At 50.5% G+C, this 20,155-nt stretch overlaps 6 protein-coding genes across 6 annotated transcripts; 4 read left to right on the forward strand and 2 right to left on the reverse strand.

Annotated features, from left to right (window-relative positions):
- Window positions 1-521: 521 nt before the first annotated feature.
- Window positions 522-2,079, forward strand: FIBRA_05436 (uncharacterized protein; the record flags this gene model as incomplete). The annotated part of the gene is made up of 10 exons (XM_012327201.1): window positions 522-567; window positions 609-715; window positions 771-787; window positions 854-919; window positions 987-1,123; window positions 1,189-1,354; window positions 1,465-1,607; window positions 1,660-1,726; window positions 1,786-1,813; window positions 1,876-2,079. 10 exons carry the CDS (start codon window positions 522-524, stop codon window positions 2,077-2,079), a joined length of 981 nt encoding a protein of 326 aa, XP_012182591.1.
- A 3,052-nt stretch (window positions 2,080-5,131) lies between these two features.
- On the forward strand, window positions 5,132-6,041 carry FIBRA_05437 (uncharacterized protein; the record flags this gene model as incomplete). Its single annotated transcript, XM_012327202.1, has 2 exons — window positions 5,132-5,242; window positions 5,301-6,041. 2 exons carry the CDS (start codon window positions 5,132-5,134, stop codon window positions 6,039-6,041), a joined length of 852 nt encoding a protein of 283 aa, XP_012182592.1.
- Window positions 6,042-10,928: 4,887 nt separating this feature from the next.
- Window positions 10,929-11,377, reverse strand: FIBRA_05438 (uncharacterized protein; the record flags this gene model as incomplete). The annotated part of the gene is made up of 2 exons (XM_012327203.1): window positions 10,929-11,092; window positions 11,179-11,377. The coding sequence occupies 2 exons, from the start codon at window positions 11,375-11,377 to the stop codon at window positions 10,929-10,931; spliced, it is 363 nt and encodes a 120-aa protein (XP_012182593.1).
- Window positions 11,378-13,782: 2,405 nt separating this feature from the next.
- Window positions 13,783-14,344, forward strand: FIBRA_05439 (uncharacterized protein; the record flags this gene model as incomplete). Its single annotated transcript, XM_012327204.1, has 4 exons — window positions 13,783-13,814; window positions 13,872-14,031; window positions 14,072-14,239; window positions 14,294-14,344. 4 exons carry the CDS (start codon window positions 13,783-13,785, stop codon window positions 14,342-14,344), a joined length of 411 nt encoding a protein of 136 aa, XP_012182594.1.
- A 766-nt stretch (window positions 14,345-15,110) lies between these two features.
- FIBRA_05440 (uncharacterized protein) lies at window positions 15,111-17,344 on the reverse strand (the record flags this gene model as incomplete). Its single annotated transcript, XM_012327205.1, has 4 exons — window positions 15,111-15,958; window positions 16,024-16,869; window positions 16,922-17,196; window positions 17,253-17,344. The coding sequence occupies 4 exons, from the start codon at window positions 17,342-17,344 to the stop codon at window positions 15,111-15,113; spliced, it is 2,061 nt and encodes a 686-aa protein (XP_012182595.1).
- Window positions 17,345-18,137: 793 nt separating this feature from the next.
- FIBRA_05441 (uncharacterized protein) lies at window positions 18,138-19,044 on the forward strand (the record flags this gene model as incomplete). Its single annotated transcript, XM_012327206.1, has 5 exons — window positions 18,138-18,220; window positions 18,312-18,449; window positions 18,522-18,768; window positions 18,838-18,939; window positions 19,003-19,044. 5 exons carry the CDS (start codon window positions 18,138-18,140, stop codon window positions 19,042-19,044), a joined length of 612 nt encoding a protein of 203 aa, XP_012182596.1.
- Between the last annotated feature and the right edge of the window lie 1,111 nt (window positions 19,045-20,155).

Below are 20,155 nucleotides of genomic sequence, written 5' to 3' on the forward strand. Positions count from 1 at the left end.
CTACCCAGCAGTCACGTCCACTGCGCCTACGCAATGTCGCAATCTGACATTTTTCAACTTCAGGATGGACAAAAGCGTCTTGTCTCTGTCCGGTACGGAGTTCATCGTTTCCTCTGGTAGATGTCATTTTGGGCGTCACTACTAACCGATTTTCAGTTTTCTCCCAAGGCTCGCCTGCAACAACCTGTGCAAATGTGCTGGATTGTCGCGAAGGTCCGGAAGCTCACCCGGAAACGAGATGTACGTGGGGAGGCCAAGCACCCGTTTCCAACGCGGATGCGACCATTGAGCTTCCCGTCACTGCGAGCGAACGCGATCACTGCGCGCTGCGAGGCCGGAGGAAGGTCCGCCGCATCAAGCCATCAGGCGACAATCCCTCCAACCCAATCATGCCGGCAAGGCGCCGTGTACTTATACCAGTGTACCCGCGTCCTGCGCATCCGCCGCCTTCAAGTCCAACTCCTCTATTTGCCTGTGTATGCTGCGTTCTCCTCGCTAGTATACCATAGAGCTCTAGGCGGATGCTCAGTGCAGAGGCACAAATCACCCAGCTTGCGCAGATTGATCGTGAGTGCCTGGTTCCTCTATATTGGCTCTGACAGTGACAGCCTATCTCGTCCCGATAATCCGATACATCCTGTCAGTAAATAACAGATTCGCTGTCGCAGCAACGTGCTTTCTGGTGTACGACACGCTTGTTCATATCCCGGACGAGGTAAGTTCATTCGTTCACCTGTTCTTCAGACGTGATTGACGTGCCTCATGCGCAGATAGAGTTCATCTGGATGTAAGTGTCTGCATGCGAATCTACAGACGTAACGTACTCATGAGATTGTGGCTGCATGGATCCCAGCGGCCAGCAGACATGGACGAAGTGGGCGTATGGCTTCATTAGACACATTCCATACATCGCGCAAGGGTGAGTGCTCGTGCATCCCTTCGACCCAACCGAACGTTGTGTCCGATTTGATAATTCTCGAGCACAGGACGATCCTGTTTCTCGTCACGGAATCTGCTAGTGGCTATGTCTGGCGTCCCGACCAATGTCGCAGTTGGATCGTCTACCAGCTGACTGTGAACGAAGCGCTAACGATCATCGTCGAGGCAGTGCTCATCGTCCGAGGTGTGTCTGCTCGACTCGCGGCGCGCGCATAGTGTGCTGGATTTGACTTCTTTGTTCCCCTATAGTATACGCTATGTTCAGACGCAACGTCATCCTACGGGCACTTGTTTTAATTCTCTTCGTTGCTGAAATAACGGCGATGATAACTGTACTCGCACTCAGTATACCCAATATGGAATTCACTACAAGATGTATCATCGTTCATGCTCCCTCGCTCTTCCCGTCTTATTGGTGAGCATCTAGGAGTCTACCCGCTAATTCCGAGTAATAATGCTCAAACTATTGCCCCTCCTCATGCGCCGTCATCCCTTGAGCAATGTGGCTAATGCACTGCATTTCAGGATTTTCTCATTGGTCTTCGAGACCATCTTATTCGGTCTCACTTTGTACAAGTTCTTCACTAGCATGTCAACACATCACCACAGCGGATCCATATTGTATGTTTTAGCACGCGACGGGACCTGGGCTTATGCAGTTATTTTCAGTAGGTCCTCGTCCGACACTAGCCTAGTCCCTCACCTTTTTTCTCGGGGCAGTGATCATGCTAACGAACACCCTGATGTATCACCTCATCGACAATCCTTTGGCTGGCCTGTGCTTCTTGTAAGTGACTTTCCACCAAGCAGATCCATATGTTCAAAATCGTCCGCCCGTCCAATTAGCTGGGAGCTGTCAGTCATCTCCTCCGCGGTGTGTGGAATGTGGAGCCATACGCTCGTTGCGAATGCTCATCGCTCCCGTTCTAATTACAGGGTGCACATGTTCTCCTCAACTTGCGGCGACTTGCTGTTCAAGACCGCCAAACCAAACGTTCCTACTGGGCTACGGGCAATTCAGAAACAATCGAGTTCTCATCGCAAATGACAGGCGGCTTCGATCTACACGCTGTGACTGAGGATCCTGGTGAGAGGTTGGATGTCGAGCTAGATGAAATGCGTATTCAAGACGTTGCATAAATCAAAGACGTGTTATCAAACTTATATACTTTGTATTTCTATAGATTACTATTGTATTGTACCTGGAGTCTTCGCACCGGGTTCTAATTGTAGTAATTTATTGCGGCAAATAGAATAAAGGTTTCCTAAATAGACGATATCTTAGTAGGTATAAGTGCGGTGTCTAACCAGTTGACCAGCCAAGCGTAAATACACCATGCGGCGAGCTGGACTATTCATGTACGATGAAATAAGAACTAGCAATGACACTCGGCGAACTTATCGCCCTGACATGGGCTGTGGACAAAGCGATTGCTGCTGATCATGAACATGCGTGTCAACAATAAACGAATAGGAGTTGTGCTTCCGTTGTTGAGTCTACTTCTGTTTCCAGATACAACTACTCAATGGTGTAGTATTTGTCATTCTCAGCCGCTTCAAGCATGTATAATAGGAAGCCGTCAACAAACGTGATTGCATTTGCGTGGATCTATTGGAGTATAGTCAGCCAGAAAGAGAGAAGCTGTGGTACCACAAGCCGCCCATCTACCCTTCGTCCCACGTTCTGGGTTAATCGTAGAGGAACATGAATGCGCAAATATTATATGTGGGGCACTTCACCCACGCAGGGAGATGTAACGGGTGGACTAAGGTTGCACGACCAGCTTTCCACATCCGATCACCGACTTCTTTTGTACCCGTGTACCGTTGGTTTTAGCAATATTATTTCAAGGATTGAAACAAGTATTCAGCTGCCGAATTATGTTCAAATCAAACCGAGACTCACCGGAAAATGAATTCCCGTAGCTTGGATAAATATAGTCTTCACACACTCTCGCATATATTGGGGGATCCATAGACATGCGATGCAGCGCTCCTCAAAATTATGGAGCTCACCTTGATTCTCAGATCCACCCGTCCAACCCAATAAAGGCCGCGCCATAATCGACCGTGCCACCCACGGAAAGCAAGGTGGGTGCATGAAATCAATCGCCTCGAACAGTCTGGAAGCTGGCGGCCTTCCAGGAAATATCGAGCTCGACCAGACAGCGAGCTGAGAAGTGGTGAAGTTTCCGTACAAATGCCGGGGTGCGGCGGCATACCTGCGCCATGATTCGATGGTGCATTTGTCCGTACTGTGCCGCCGCGCTCATGGAGATATCTCCTTCATTTCGTGTATAGAATCAATGAGACCTACGTTCGATTTCAATGTTCTTGCGCCATTAAAAAGGCCTAAGTCGTGATGTCTGATTAATGCTAGCACGTATGAGAGCGGCCGTAGAAAGCTGGCGTGGACGTGGCAATGGTGGCGGGGTTGGCTGAATGTTGTGGTCTCGCCGCGTGACTGGTTGTTGCTTTACTAGGTCGCGCCATGTTTGACGAGCAAACAACTGAGGATAGCTCTGTATATATTCCTTATCCCATCTACTTGCTGAGCATCATCGAAACTGCCGAACTTTTTTTTTTGTGGCGAACGGTCAGATACGGATATCCGAAGCCTACAAGAGCGAGTTGAAGAGAGTATCTGCTCTCCTCGCAGGAGACTAGGGGAACGATCCGCAGCTGGCTTCCGTGATCCTGCCAACAACCAAAGCCAGTGGTAATTGAGGCGAACGTGCTGTTCGTGGGCTGACATCAAGTCTGTAAGTCATGCCGATATACCTCGCCTTGACATTGTACAGCGTCTTCGGGGAAATTTGGACGGTGGGATCATCCATCGGTGTTCATCAAGCTTGCCACAATCATTCGCTGGAAATTATGGGACGTCTTGCCGGGCGGATGGACACTAAGCTGTCTATGAATGATTGCAACCCAACGGTATGTTATACGTTAACAAAAAGAGCATACCGCAGTCTGTCTTATTTCCTGGCTCGCAGGAATCATTGATCGACCCTCCGGATTATCATTGCATTGAGATTTTTGTGGATATATATTTCCAGCTTGACATTTGCTGGAGGCATTTTCATAAGTCTACCACTCAACCCTTAGAGCAGAGTTACCTTAAGTGGTGCTATGTGGAGCAAAGCACACCACTTGAAGATAGGAAAGCACCACTCGTGCAATCCCCCAATCCATCATTGTCTGCATCGTCATCGTGCTTTCAGATGCAGATGGAGCACCAGGATGTTGAACATTAACACGAGCATCTTTCCCGCCTATGATAAGCCGCTTCAGTCAGGCAAATACTTTGTGAAATTCGTACCAGTGCTCGCGTCTGGAGCAATACTCCCCAGTCCATTCAACATATCTTCTGGTCACCACTCCAGGTGGAGTATAATGGTACTGCTGCAGTCCCTCCGCCAGCACCAATGTGCATTATCCACCCAGTGGGCCGACCTCGGTGGCGAGAAGCTCCCTGGGAATCTGCCGAGAAATGTGCAGAATCTTCTTGCAAAGGTAACATTCCAAGCATCCACAATAGTAACTGTGTTGATGCTTGCGCCCAGAATCATACCTGCGGTCAATGACGAGAGAGTCAGAGAATGTCCCGAACCGCTGGGCAGACCGTACCGCAGATACGCTATGTTTCTTTCTCGCATAGTGGCAAGGCGTTGGAGCAGCTGTTTGTCATCTTGGTCACCAAAGTCAGATTCGCAAATCGACTGCGACTCATTGTTGAAGGTTCTACTGTCTGAGGCTTCCGGACAGGGAAGTGAGGCAGACAGATAAATTCACGAGCCACCTCAAAATGAAGCTGTGTAATGCGTAGCATCAGAGAAATTTTCTCTTGGTGTGGTGCGACAATGTGATTCGCATTCTGGACGGCGTATCTCTCAACCGGGCTGACTTATTCGTCGGACGGTGCATAGAAAGTGCGGAGGTGTGCGGCGGCAAGACTGCGGCATCCGGCGACGGTTTTCCAGTCACATATGCGACACGCAGCTGTGCCTGTCAAATGGCCAGTGCCCCGGCATTTGGTGTTGCTCAAATCTTCGCGCCGGCCGTCGCCCAGTCTATACGACGCCCAAATGGTTCACATCGCCCACATGATGCACGATAAACATTGGAGCTCATATCATCGATTTTCTTGCGTCTTTCACCATCCTGTTGCGACCTTCATCCGGTCTTCGACATGGACTATTTCAACTTCAGCACACTCCTCCTGTTCGGAGACCAGGCGGATGCAGAGCAGACAGACGATATTCAATCGGGAATAGAGGAGATGATGCATATGCGTACACCGGTGCGAGAGTTCGAACTTGCGGCAGTTCGACCAAACTCACAATTCATGTTTGATCCAGATAGGCACACCAGCTGAATATCCTCGAGCCCAAGGCCACGTCACCATCTCCGTATCGACGACCTTCCATCCTGATGCCCGCATCGCTGGCGCGTTTCCTGACCTCATACTGGTCTCTTCCGACCAAGTTTACTTCCACGTCCATCTGCATCGTATACTTGAAGCGTCGGAGAATGGGTTCGCATCCTTGTTGCCTCCAAAATCCCAGGATGATGGATTCCCGCCCGCCGTCTATGTCTCCGAACCTGCAGAGGTGCTAAACGTCATTGTGCATACGATCTACGACCTCTCCGCGGCCCAGTTTGTACCCTCGTTCGAGACCGTATCTGTTGCACTGAACGCCATGGTCAAATATGGCATTTCTCCCGTGCGATTCATCACGCCTGCTATGCCGCTCTACGCCCTCATCCTCTCGCTTGCCCCCCATCAACCCATTGAAGCGTACGCGCTTGCGGCAGCTCATGATCTATACGGCCTCGCGGTGGCAATCTCGCCACATTTGCTCTCATTTACTCTTTCGTCCCTGACGGATGAACTTGTCGTGCGCATCGGGCCAATCTACTTAAAGCGCTTATTCTTCCTGCACAGCATACGAATGGAGGCGCTCAAGAAACTCCTGCTGCATCCGCCGCGCCCGCATCCCGAGACGGTGAACTGCTATGGCGAGCAGCAACTTCGCCTGACACGTGTATGGGCACTCGCTTCTGCCCATCTTGTATGGGATGCAAGACCTAGTGCGTAGTCTGTTTTGTCTTTATGCATGGTACGTCGGCATCAGGGTTCACGCCTCTCTTGTTCTTTTGATTGTTTACAGACATATCTACGCATCTCCTCGATGCGGCGCTCCGACCGCTTGAGGCAGAGCTGTCGTGCCAGCTTTGTAAGCTCGCGCTAAGAGAGCGAGTCTCAGTGCTCGTCGCAGAATGGTCTAATGTGAAGGTGAACCTCACTACTCACTTTTAAGCAGACGTGTTTTGCGAGTCGTGCTAACAGATTTCTCAGAGAACCATCTGACGCCCACTTCCAAGGCACTTTGAAGGCCTAACAGTGGCACCATTCCGACCCTTTGGGTTGTGTCTTGTTCGTATCGAATTGATCTGCGCAGACCTCGTTCAACTGGTCAGCCTGTCCTAATTTGTTGTACCTGTGTTGTTTTCGTATCATACCGCGACTTCTCTGTTTTGTTTTTTCAATGTACTCGATCATTTATATATATCCGGAATTTGAGAGCCTGAGACTGCAAACTTCGACAGAATATGCGGATAGGTCGAGAACAGTCTAGTGATAAACTGCGATTCAAGAGGGGTTGTCCCTATGTTGAGATGATAGCGCGCCTGCGCGGCGTATCTCTTCCGTTCTCCTCTGGCGGTCAGCCCTGAATCGTTGCTGTAGATTTCGTTCATGTGTTGTCGGAACTCAGTCGGCAATGATCTTCCCCAGGCAGTTCGATCCTTGGAGCACCCGTTTGCAACGGTCGAAATGGACTCAAACTCGGTCTGATGGTACACACCGTTGCCAACTCAGCCTGGTAGAACAATCTGCTGAACAGCTGCGCGGTGGACAGGGTCAACGGCCAGGGTGCTAACCGGCAACATTTAGAACTCAAAATCTGGGATACGATGACCTCGCATCCAGTGTCATTGAAGATAGGCCATTTGCATTCACTCGCTGTACATACTTACCACTATGCGGCTGTAAGTAGCGCGACAAATGATCTCTCCACCAACCTCCTGCTGTGGTAAAGCAGGTACCAGCCTGTGGCCAGAGATCCCCATTCGGCTCTTGTGGGATCGAAACTGAGTCACAGGGACATAGCCGTCTTGCGCTGTAGCCTGCGCCATAGGCCGTGTTTCGGCGATCCAGTCAGTATCAGACTTGTGCCGGCTTGCACGTTCGGCTCTTTACTATGAGTCTATGACAGATTTTCACCTCCAATATTGCATCTTGAACTCATGGCGAAACCCAAAGATGCACTATCAATCGTGATGCTCTCATCCTCACTCCCGCTTCACTCATATAGCTCATGGACTATTTTGATTTCAGCACTGCATCCTGTTGTTTGTAGATAGACAAGAGGGTTTCCACGAAGATGAACGACCCTTTTCAGGGATACAGGAGAGATTATGGACAATATTCGAATACTCCGGGTGGGATTGCTTCGTTGCGATTAAGTGAACCCTAGTACCTAATCTTCGCCCTCATCCTCTTAGGTGGGCACGCCACCCTGATCATCCTCAGGCTTATAGCCAGCCCGACTTGAGCCCAGCATCTCAATATCAACGACCTTCCACTCAGATTCCCCAATTGGTGGTGCGTCGCCAGTCCTCATACTAGTTCAGTCGGATGGGATTCATTAAAACGTCCGCTTTTTGCGCATGCTGGGCGTGTCGGACAATGGAATAACCATTGAGAAGCTGCTAAATCTTCTCAGGAGTGGCCACTTCAAGCCTCATGCCTTACGTAGGGCTAACTTTGCCGCTCACTTTATAGAATCAATCATGTGGTACTCCCCAGATTCCATTGCTTTCTTCACTAACGCTACTTATTATCCATTACGATTCCAATCTAGTCCTGTGCTACTTCATGACAGTCATTGCATTGAATAGTTTCCTCGCCCTTCAATTCGACTGGATGTCTGTGCGCGCATCTGAAAGGACATTATTGGTCTGATAGAAACAAGGCTAATATGCATCTTTGATACAAGTTACGCGAATCGATGATTTCTCCCAACAGGCAAAAGCTACATATTCCGGTAGCGTCCTTCCGTATCTTCCATGATCGTGGATCACGCGAATCACTGACAGTCTTTCTATTGCTCGTAGAGGCACGCCGAATTCATGATGGGCAGGAAGATTCCAGGGACTTCTGTGTCCTTTGTACGCACAACTAGGCTTTGCTCAATTCGCCCTGCTATCGCTATCAAAAACTATCTCTAGCCCCATACATGAGGCCCCAGGTAACTCGATGATACAGACGTATACTCTGAATCGTCTTGATTAGATCCTTCTACCCATCTCCAATGGACTGAGCTTCACGCGCACGCTGAGCCAGTCTATGTTCTCCGACACCTATTATAAGAACTTATCAAGGGCAGATTATGCCTCGCACACCATTAGCACAGACTACACAGAGGCGAATACCGATGTTTTGGGCTCGTTTCGCTTCATGAATGCAGGTTGATATGTACTCCCACTAGGTGGGCAGTGGACGCCTCTAAATACCTTCAAACTGACCCAAATATGACCTTTGAGGATCACTTGTCTGAGGTTCAATCTCGAACAGCCAATGGTCGAGACAGATTTGTATCATCGGCTACTATCGGCCACCATTATTAATCCTCCAGATCAGTGACGTTGTAATTTGAATGCCCCGCTTCGACGGTGCGCACGCAGCCCGATCTTGTCGTGATGCCGTATAACCAGGCTTTCACGTTCACATATCCAAGCCTTTCTCTGTGTCGGAGAACGCACTCGCGGGGCACACGACCCGATAATCTCGCCGCTGCAACATCTACGAGAGCTCGCACGGCGCATAGGGCCACTTTGGTGTCTTGGACACGTCTGGGCACGAGACCAGCGACGGCTATTCTTGCTGCGTAAACGGCCGGATGAACGTTCTGAATGGATGTTCAATTCCACCTGCCGCGTGCCAGGGTGGACCGCAACAGTGAGCGGCGGCGCCCCTTGATGTAAACATGGGCACTCACCTCCACATAGCTCGTACTGTATGAGTTGTTACAAGACATGATGCTGAGTGCGTCCACACCTCCTGATTGATTTGATCAACAATCGAGTTTGATGTCCGTATCGCCAGGTCTGTCAACTGATCTGTTGCAAGCTGGACTTAACTAACATGAGGAGGACTATCATGTAAGCTATGCAAACTAGCGTTACTCCACTAGATCGCAGGACTAGTTAGGGAATGGGCGCCGCTGTGAAAATGGAGGATGCGGTATCATTGAAACCTTCTCTGAGTTGAACAGACCCAGGCAGTGCGCCGCGTAGGGAATGATCTAGACTACCGCCTATAGGGATCACCGCAGTACTCAGGAGGCGCCGAATCCCGCCGTGAGAGGGAGTCTCCTGAATTTTGCCCGAGTTCCAATCGAGTTCCGATCCTCTAGTTCCATGGCAACACTTAGAGGGGCGCCCCGATAATACATGATTAGCGCTCACTTAAAATTTATTTTCCTGTAGAATACTATATTATTTACATGTTAATGTCAAAATTAAATAAATAAACAATAATCATACTCTCGAAATTAGTACTGCACCAAAATTGATGTCCTCCGAGTTACAGACAGTTGATAATTTAGACCCATCGACAGCATGACTGTGAGTGCTGCCGAGCAGCGAGGCCGTTCATAATTTCTACTTGTGAAGTACCGTCATATTGTAGGCACGCTCAAATGCACGCAGAACCCACTCATACAGTCTTTGTACGAATTGAGAAATCCCGCCTTGACATGGAGATTGGTGACACAGCCGAATGACAGACTGAGAATCCAGGTCAGGTGAAGTGCATGAGGAAGGCCTGGCGGTCGATATATAGAATTTGGCACCAGAAGTAAGTAGGCGCTATTGCGGTCCGAGTCGGCGGTATCGTGGGATGCTACGGCCTACGAGCCATCCAGGCGGAAAGTTCAGCACGCTCGTTTGTTACACCGGGCAGCGGGGATGTTCGCCAGCACACACGATATGCATGTCCATCAGAATACGGCAGTGCTGCCGGCAGCACCCTCATGGTGCCTTGCATCCAGACGTGTCGAAGACGTTGACAGCATATGTCTGGGTGCAGTAAGTGTGAGTAAATATTATGCCGCGCTCTCGCAGCCAAGATGACCAACTTGGATGTGTCGGCAAAACATGGCCATCGAAAAGGCTTGCGCGGTGCGCTGCGAGTAAGAAATAGTCTAAGAGCAGCCTCTAGGCCGCGTTATAGTGATCGTGCTGAATTTGCAACATGAAAGAATGTCGATCGCGGATCAATGGAAGCACAGAGCGGACGGACAAACTTGAGGATCGAAATATTGGACTAGACAGGCAACGGGACGAAGTGCTAGCCAGCAGAAATAAGAAATCAGGTAGTAAGCCTTCAACCCTTTGGATGATTAAAACCGATGTGCTTACTGAGCGGTCAGGATGAGGCGAGACCTGGGTGAGACTGAGAAGTCGGAATCTTTCACATGGCTGATGTCGAGGCGTGTGTACGAGATCCGCAAGATTCCGAAGGAATGGTACTCGGTGTAGCGGGCTAAACAGTTTTCCCGATAAGACTGTATCAGAGGACCAGAAAATTCGGGAAAACAAGTCGCCCCGAGTATGATTGTCGGTTTCGATTCGAGACAAGTTTTGTATGGACCACAAGTAGGACCGCAACGATCACAAATCCGAGCAAGCAGCGACTCAATGACTAGCCAACGAACCATACTCAAACATTGGTGGAGATAGGGTATGTACACATTAGAATAAACTACAACTGTAGATCACTTGTTCAGATCTGTCGACGTGAATCGGAGAACGGGTCAACTCACCCATAACATTAAGTGAAAAAGCAAACTATAAGCCCAGAAACAAATCCTAACCAAGCTCTAAGCAGTGGGTCCAGGTATCCGCGCCTCTCGCCAGTGCTAGAATTCCCTCGAGAAATTGCGCACGACCCAATCAACTGCCCTCTCAACTGTCTCCTGGGGCTCGGGGCTGTATAGATAGTATGCTGTCCGGTGCTTCACGAAGATAGCGTATTTGAACAGGCCAATTATCGTGAGGATGAAAACGATGAAAACGAAGCTAACTGCAGCGCGAGCATTGGTGTGAGTAACTATGTACGTGACTGCCCACGGCCATTGCAGTGCAAGACACGTAGCATTGGAGACGTACACACCAAGAACTTCTCCCAAGGTTCAAGCGCGTAGGTCCCAATCGTGCTCTCGATGACCATGCGCTTCCGCCAGATGAGGGCGGCGGTGGGATTCTTGGGTGGACGATAGGAGAGGGTGAGGCCGAAAAGTGCGTCTCGCGTTGATGGTTGTCGCCGCCAGGCCACGGGCGAGATGACAGATTCCTCTGGGGATAACATGGGCGTCGAGCACGAAGGCATGTCAGGAAATGGGGGAGGCGCAAGGTAGTAGGGGAGGTAAACGGGTGTATCGTGGGCGGGCTATCCGGGTAGCACAGGAAAAAGACGCGAAAGTGGCCATGAGACAAACCTGGGATCGGTATAAATATCCGGACAGGGAATCCGACAAAGACATGGCGAGAAGTCTCTCATGATAACCCGGCTAAATGGAGGTCAATGCTCTGTCGGAGTCGGACTGAGGTATATTTAGCCTCAACTTATCGGTCACGTGACCCTCCCCTCTCCCTACTGTCTGCCTTTTATTTCAAGCCGGGCCCTTGCCTCCGTCTTCCGACTCGTTCGTGCGCCGTCTTGTCCTCGCCTGCTCATACCTGCAAACCGTCTCGATTTTCTGCCCTCGCTTGCAACCCAAGGCAACTTCGCCATCACTTTACCACCATGTGAGGCTGTGAGCGGGCGCCGCGAACGTGATATACCGCGCAATCTGTTCACACTGTACATGTGAAGCTTCGTGCGCACACACTTCCAACGCGCAAACACGCCTGGAAGGTGAGTCTCCTCGCTACAATACAACGCCCATTCCCCGCTACCTTGCCGTAACCAGCAAAACTGTGTGTTCCTCAAGGTTGTCCAGCTGGTCAGTAAGATCAATCTTACGCACTGCCAAGCATGATTAGTGCGCGCTTTGCGTCCCGGCTGTGCACCAGGAGGCATCGTTTACTATTTTCCGTGGTTGCAGTGACGCATCGGGATGACATTTGACATTTTCTCCTTAGTGCGTTTTTGACCGCACTGCGAGGTCGGGAACAACCCGGAATCTAACCCGACCATGCTTGAAATGGAATCATTCAATTCGTTACACGTGATTTTGGTCTATCACCTCAATTTGTTGTCCGCGAGCATTAAATACACGATCCCGACATGACTGCTAGTGGGCTGGTCATATTTCCTCTTGCTCGTCACCCTCACTGCTTTTCAATCGGCATTGGTTCATGACATCTACTGCTACAGTCTCGACATCAATTAGAACTTCGTCGCTATTGCGGATAAGTGTGGACAGGAATCTTCGATTTTTTCATGCTGCTTATTCTGACAGTTCATGGTTCAACTATTTTGCCTCTTATCCGTTTGGATTTCTGGGCGCCCGTACCGGATCGTCGATCTTCTTCGACCTTCAAATAACAGATAAGATATGCTCATGAGTCGCAATCTGGTTGATGCCAATGGCAAGTGCCTATTTCGACCAGGGCTGAAAGTCTTGGCCGCCTCTGAACTCTGTGCGTTTAGACCTACCATCGTTGGACTTACTTTCAAGAAAGAGGGCTATCAAGCAATCATATCTCGTGTATCTCCGCGTCGAGCTGTCGTTCTCTGGTGTACCAGCTTTGCACAAGCTCTAAAAATCTGAACTGGCAGAGATCTCAGCATGAATCGCCTGATCCAAACGATCCCAGTGAGAAACGATCCAATCTGCGAAGATCCGAATACTTCAGCGACTGCGGAAGGGGGAAGTGTAACCACATGTGATATACTAGAGTTGCCACAACAGATAAATCTGAGCTCCAGTAAGACTCGCTTTCATGAATCTGATTAATTGACTCTGTGGTCAGCTTCCGGTTTGCGTACACTCAATTTGCAGGTAGTGAACATGAGCTCAGGGCCTCGGTTGGCATTTGGCACGAAAGAAGGGATGATCAGTCCATCTGATAATGGGCTGAAAGTACGCATGAGAGCATTGTCAGGCGTTTTGAATGTCATTTGAGTTCCAGCGAGACGACGATTTCATTCCTAGAGCGACAAGTTGACGCCATTTCGTGAGGCACATGCAGACGTTGTGGTAAATTTGCCTCTCGTGGCGCAAAATTACCGTCTTCTTAGCGGTACCAACACCTATCCCATTGAATGCTCTACCCGTAAGCTTTTCCACCAATTTAGGCCCACATACTGAATACTCAGTAGAAATGCTCACCACTCCACTTCAACGCTGAACACGAGAGCTCGGCTTCCCCAGATTCGTGAACGTGTCAGACTTCAAGCGCGATCACAGTGCAAAGATAGCAAGCCATTGCAGGGCCACTGTACTCAAATGCGTATCAAGTGCGCGGCAACCATGAGTGAAGGTATGTACCTCGTGACACTCATGTCATGGATTTGGAAACGATCGCTACAAAGCAGCAGCATAGAGAACAAGACAACATCACGAGTAGAATCCCGATCCGAATAGTGCTTCCAAATTGAACTGGTGTACCTGGTGCGATAATTCTGGGCACGATAGGTTGCCGGTTGTGGAGCACAACCTCGGACCTGTAAGTGTCATAATGAAGCGAACGGTAAGCATAGTACTCTATCCTAGTACCCGCTTGGTGCCAAATCTGACTTCTTGAATACCTGCGGGTGCTCCAATCATGTCTTTCAGACACCACACTAGTGTGCTTCCGTAAGTATAAAAGGGCTGTACGACCGTCCACTTTCCTACATTGACCTTCAGTATCAGGGTTTTCCCGCAACTGCCTCCTCGTTTTAATAGGCCTCTTCAGTCCGGCACTTACATCATCAACAAAGTCGCTTCCGGCGAAGGCTCCTATGTTGGCCGCAACATAGTTGAGGATTTATCCCTCCTGCCCAAAAGGGTTGTCATCCACCCGCCCGGCGTGGTAGCTCAAGCATCACAGGCAAGTGGTAATAGAATGCAAGGAATTCTCGTTCCTTGCTTGTTCCGCGAACACTCATGCTGGCGATGACTTGAAGTGGGAAATTATAGACCTCGGCGACGGTCGCTACAAGCTTACCGTCGGTGGTGCGCCCACCAGCGAAAAAGAGGACCTAGTCTGGGCTCTCTTACTCGAGCAGGAGCGAGCAAAAGTCAGTCTTCTCCAGCTGATAGTTAGTCTGGGATCTGATCGCGTGCGTCCTCAGTATCGAGAAAGCCCACAGATCTACAGGCTAGGTAAATTCTATGAAGGATGATGATGGTTATCCTCCCTAAATATACTATGCTATCCGTTAAACGCAGCTTGACCATCGACTTATCCGCCGAGACTAGGTTGAATGTAGGCCGCTCATTGCGACGATGAGCTTACCGCATCGGTTTCCTTCTACTGAGCTTTTCAAGTTCACCGCCGTTGATGTATGATGGAATCCATGGTTTGTCATGCTAATTTGATATACAAGTGTTGCAATGTATACGAGTCTTGTAAGAATAAATGAATGAGTGAATGCTGCATTTTGTGCCGTCTGCTACCTGCATGGCTACATTATCAGCAATGATGTTCAAACATTCAAGGACAATATGTAGAGCCCCCGGTAGTGAGCTGCGATAATGTAATCAGTCTCGTCAAAGTTCTCCTCATTGATTGAGACGTCGAGACAGTCGAGAAACGAATGTAATGCGTCTGACAGGACTCTAGTTTGAGACGAGTTTGCCTTCACGCTATACGAAAAGAGATAATAACACATCGATGCGATATTAAAGATATAAAGATACAGTGCGAGAATCGAAATTACATGGACATGATGCCGAATGGACACAGAAGGGTGTGCCAGCTAAAAGTTACAAATTCTGTCTCGTCCATGTGATGGGCTTTCTATGGTGCGATGAGTCTACTGTTCCAAACCGATAAATACGTGCTGGAGGGTGGAGCTATCCCTTGTTATAATCAGATGCGGACGACAGGATGCTTTCAACACACCTCGTTCAGAAATAGTCATGGCCACTTGCATCCGGGCATTATTCCTACGCTTTCCCTGCCAGTGCTCCCTTCCACGCTCCGTCGTCCATATCCCCTTTCGCCGCCTTCATAAAGAGCAGCCCGAGCGTCTCGAAGCACTCTCTAGCCCGCTTCTCGTTCGTCTGCGCCTTCTCCAACCGGCCCTGAATTTCACGCATCGCTCGCCGTGCGCCCTCTCTCGTCTCCTGTGCATCTCGTCTAACACGTCGTACCTCGTCCTCAACATCTTTCCGCGTGCAACGCTCCTCTTCTGCGCGCTCCTCAGCACGCCGGCGGCTCGCCATCTCCGCTTTGCACTGGTCCACCGCCGCATTCTCCATCCGACGTGATGACGCTAGCTTTCGGGATGCATCCTCTAGCTCCCGCTCAAGCCGTTGTCGTATCTGCCGCTCGGCATGCAGCTCGTCCCCCAGCTTTCGCTTCGCAGTCCGAGTCAAGATATGCTCTTTCTGCAGCTCGCGTAAGGTTTGAATCTCACGTTCCAGAGACTCCGCAGGAGGGCAGCTAGAATTCCCTTGCTCCGTATGCGCAGATGTTAGATTAGTTGTACTGGTCAAACACTGGCGATGATCGCCCTCTGCAGCAGAAGGGATCGCAGAGACATCAATGGATGACTTCGTTGCCTCGTCATGCAATGCAGACGTAGTGTCTGCCTGAGGGATGTCTGTCCCATACACCCGCTGGATCATCAAGGTTGCCCTCTGGGTGTAACTTTGACTCTCCTGAGTTGGTTCGTCCTCTGTGCCGTCTCTCCTGCGTGCTTGAAGCGCTAAGTCGCGGTAGCCACACGCCAGCATGAGGAAGGCGGGCTTCAACTCAAACGGATGTAATCCGACTGAAGTCGATGTCATCACTATCAACAAAAATGCGAAGATTCATGAGCTATATGCGCATATATTAGCCATAATCACGGCATACCATCAATCATTGCTTCCACAACAGCGAGAGCTGCGCTGATATTGCCCCTACTGCGATAATGCCCGGCTACAATCATCCATTTATCTCGCTCACCACTTCGCGCCGCTGTGGCCTTGAGCACAGCGATAATTCCTTCTGGGTCGTCCTCGAGAGCATTGAGTTCACAATTCACGCGTTCCCCTTGAAATGTCAAGATGATCGATGGCGAAATGGACTGTGGAAGAATGAATGTGCGAGTTTCCGTGCTAGGCGCGCACAGAGTACGATCACTAGACCCATCAGGAGTTTTGTTTGACAAAGATGATGAGGCGGCTGCAAGGGCAGGAAGCCGTTCCCAGGGACGCATAGCATAGGGTGCATCGTGTTTGCTCTCAACGGGTAGTAGGCACGATTGAGCTGCAGCATGCGGCGGTGTGCTAGGAAACGATGCATCTATCTGGCTTTTAGACTGGGCTGAAGGGGGTATATTGAGGATCATTCGGTCAGGTTCCAACGCTCTAGGAATGCAGATTGAATGAGGTGTATCTGGAAGCTCGTCAGTAGAAAGCCGAGGTGAGAGTTCAAAGGCGTTCCGAGGAAGCGAAGAGGTCGATGCGAGAGTCGATGACTCCAAAAATGAAGAAGCGACGCGGTCCATCGGCAGGATGGGTGAGAGAGAGCGGCGGTAGCTACGATACTTAGGTCTTTTGAACGCGTTTTCCTTTTCATTGTCCAACCTCTCAGCCTTGAATTGCGTGCGATGAGAATACGAGTCGGGATGTAGGCGCGTCAGGCGAGAAGGTGAAAGGCCGCCACAGTGCACGAATGTTGGCGGGCGATGGCCTTTTTGAGTATTCACGCTTCTGCCTGGCGAAATCTATCTTAGACTACAATGTATCACAAATCTCGCGATACTCACTTCTGTGATAGTCATATTGTCGCTTCTGAGGGACGCTGACATGTTCTCGGGCTTCCTCCTTTATCTGTTGGTTTGCCTGAGGGGCAGTGGGAATAGGTGGCTGTATGATGGAGTTGAAAGTCGCGGTAAGCTGTTGGGAAAATACGACGATTTGTAACTTGATGTCGGACACCTGGAGGGCACGAGCACGCTTCACACATCCCTCCTCGGCGAACTCGATGAAATAGGTTGCGCTAATACTTGTTCCTTGCGTATTCGTGGGGTATATGCCAAGTCTGATGCATATATGAGTCATTCAGTACCATACCAATTCATGATATTAAAGCCGAACATTTTACCGCACTGGGAGAATGTCCCTTGTATATCGCCTAGAGGCTTGGTCGTCTCGATGTGAACAACGCGATGAATACGCTCATCATTCATGGCAAATATGGAAGATAAGTGGGATAGCCTGAACGGATGTAAGAGCCAGGAGAGGAGGGAAGAGATGGCAAAGTGCGACGAGCGTATCAGGGATATTGCTTACAATCTAGTAGCCCGACATATTATCTTCTTAGGAGAATCGCGGAAGCGTGCCCTAGGACAGGACCCGTCGTCGGCACGTCACTCGCCCTGGAATGTTCCGTGTTGTCTGCCACTCGCACCTACCACATAATGCAGTTGGAGACGTATCATTGCAACGCCTTATACTCCACTATGATGAGACTGGTATGCATCGTCCACCTATAAAGCACTGAGTTTTTCACACCAACGAGAGCTGAGAGTGAGATATAACACGGGCACATGCATAAGCCCGTAGCTTCTCCCATCCAACTTCCGAGCATACCGTCGACTACGATCAGCAACGTCGACACCAACAATCGCACCGACCTTCAATGACTCAGCGAATAAGCTTCAATGACAACATTTAGACTCAACGAATAAAGCATCAGTAAAAGTACTACAACTCAAAGCGACACGGAAAGCTTAAGTTCGCGTCGCGTCGCGTCACGACACTGTGGCACGCGCTGCATATTCACGTGACTTGAGAACTATACAGTAGTACCCGGCAAGCACCGTCTCGCCCAAACCTTGTTCCTCAGTGGCGGGACAACAAGCTCAAACAAGTCTCCGGTGAGTGCAGGCGGTATCCTCGCCATCGTCGCAAGCGATCCATACTCATCATCACTCCGCCAGGCCCTCGCCGTTCCTCAAGCCCTCAAGCCCCCTCAACAAAATGGCCGCAGTACAAACTCTCCCCAAGGACATTTCGAAGCTCGGCCAGGAGGTCAAGCTTTTCGGAAAGTGGGAAACACAAGAGTGCGTATGAACTATATCGCACGCGGAGTAGATGCTGATAGTCGCTGCTCGCGTTGTGCGTCTGCGCGCGGTGTTGCTGAAATGGGAATAGTGTTGAGGTGAAGGACATCTCCCTGACCGACTACATCCAAATCCGCCATGCCGTCTACCTCCCTCATACTGCCGGCCGTTATGCGAAGAAGCAATTCAAGAAGGCGCAGATGCCCATCGTCGAACGATTGGTTGACAGGTATGCACTTTAATTTCTCCGCTCACGGAGCATCCTGTAGTACATGATGTTTATGGAGACGCGCCCATACAGTCTTATGATGAAAGGCCGCAACAACGGCAAGAAGCTCCTCGCCGTTCGCATTGTTGCGCACGCATTTGAGATCATTCACCTCCTCACCGACCAGAACCCCATCCAAGTGCTTGTTGACGCGATCGTGAACACTGGTCCGCGTGAAGACTCCACGCGTATTGGTTCGCAGGGTACTGTCCGTCGCCAAGCCGTCGATGTGTCTCCTCTCCGGAGAGTAAACCAGGCTGTTTCGCTGCTGACCACCGGTGTACGTCGTTCCTGTCCGCCTTCTTCCGCGATTTTCCCGCTCACTGGATTGACGCTGTCCATTTGACAGACCCGGGAGTCTGCATTCCGCAACGTCAAGTCGGTGGCAGAGTGCTTGGCAGATGAGCTCATCAACGCAGCGAAGGGTTCATCGAACTCGTATGCCATTAAGGTATGTCGGTATAATACATACCGGATTAATAACGGTGGTGTTAATATCATCTGTGTTGTGTAGAAAAAGGACGAGCTCGAGCGTGTTGCGAAGTCCAACCGGTAAAAGCTTCTTGTATCACACACCGGACGGTCGGGGGGAGCTATGGCTGGCTACGTATATGGGTGTTCTGCAATTTTCCGCCTTCTCTACTATTATCATGACGCGCCATGTTACCCATATGAATGCTATGCGATGCTCTCAACGCCTGGGGTTGTTGTATACGAGTGTGCCGGGCAGCGTTTGCAATGACCTCCATATTCGACCTGCCGTATTACATTGATATGATCCCGGACCGTGCGGAAGGTGATATCATGGCGATAAGACGGGTCAATCACCGTCCGCTTCTACTGCCGCAACAGTCTGGCCTCCATTCTCGACCTTCTATTGATTATTGTCTTTGCCTTTGCCTAGAATTCTGTATGTGCTCTCATAACACTTTCTCCTGAACCTAATGTTAGCCAGAAGACCGTCTGCTTCAAGTACAAGGATACCCTGCGTCCAATTCCGTGCGGGTGGCGGTCCGCCAGATTTCACCGCTGCAAGCCTCGTTTGCATTGGCAGCCCACGACGTATGCCAATCACCCAAACCGTTCCTGGTGCGAGTCTGCTTGTTCCCGTCAAGACGCCCAGGCAGCTGGTGACAGCAACTCGGCAGGCTATCTTAATTTGTGAGTCCCGTGGACCCTGTTTGGTGCATCTCTAATGCTATTAGAGGATCTATGACAGTACAGGGAATCCTGACTGGCGGGCCTGCCTGCCAGACCCCTGCGCCTGATCGGCCAGTGGCATCCCGTCTGCTCGTCAGCGGAGAACGGGGACACAGGCCGAAGTGGAAGACGGACGGTGCGGGCCACGGCCACGGCCAGACGGGACAAGACAGGACGGGGCAGCCTGGGCTGGGCGGGCTGGGCCTCAGTGATGCAGGTGCCAGATGATGCGGAGCGCGTCGTGCATGGGGAAGTCGTCCAGCGCGATTTGTCGCGCGGGGCCTTTCCGTATGTGGAAGCGAGCACCCACGCACACGCAGGGCGCACGGTGCTGTCTGGCGTGCGACCGCGAGGGCGAGTGCGCGGGGGCAGAGCCATAGATATTGCGGGAGCCTCATCGGCAGCGGTAATGGCGTTGAATTGACTGCGAGTGTCTGCCCGCCGATGGCGAATGGGGCGGCAGGAGG

The sequence above is a fragment of the Fibroporia radiculosa genome, assembly GCF_000313525.1.
Source record: "Fibroporia radiculosa TFFH 294 genomic supercontigs, scaffold4512, whole genome shotgun sequence".
Lineage (NCBI taxonomy): Eukaryota > Fungi > Basidiomycota > Agaricomycetes > Polyporales > Fibroporiaceae > Fibroporia > Fibroporia radiculosa.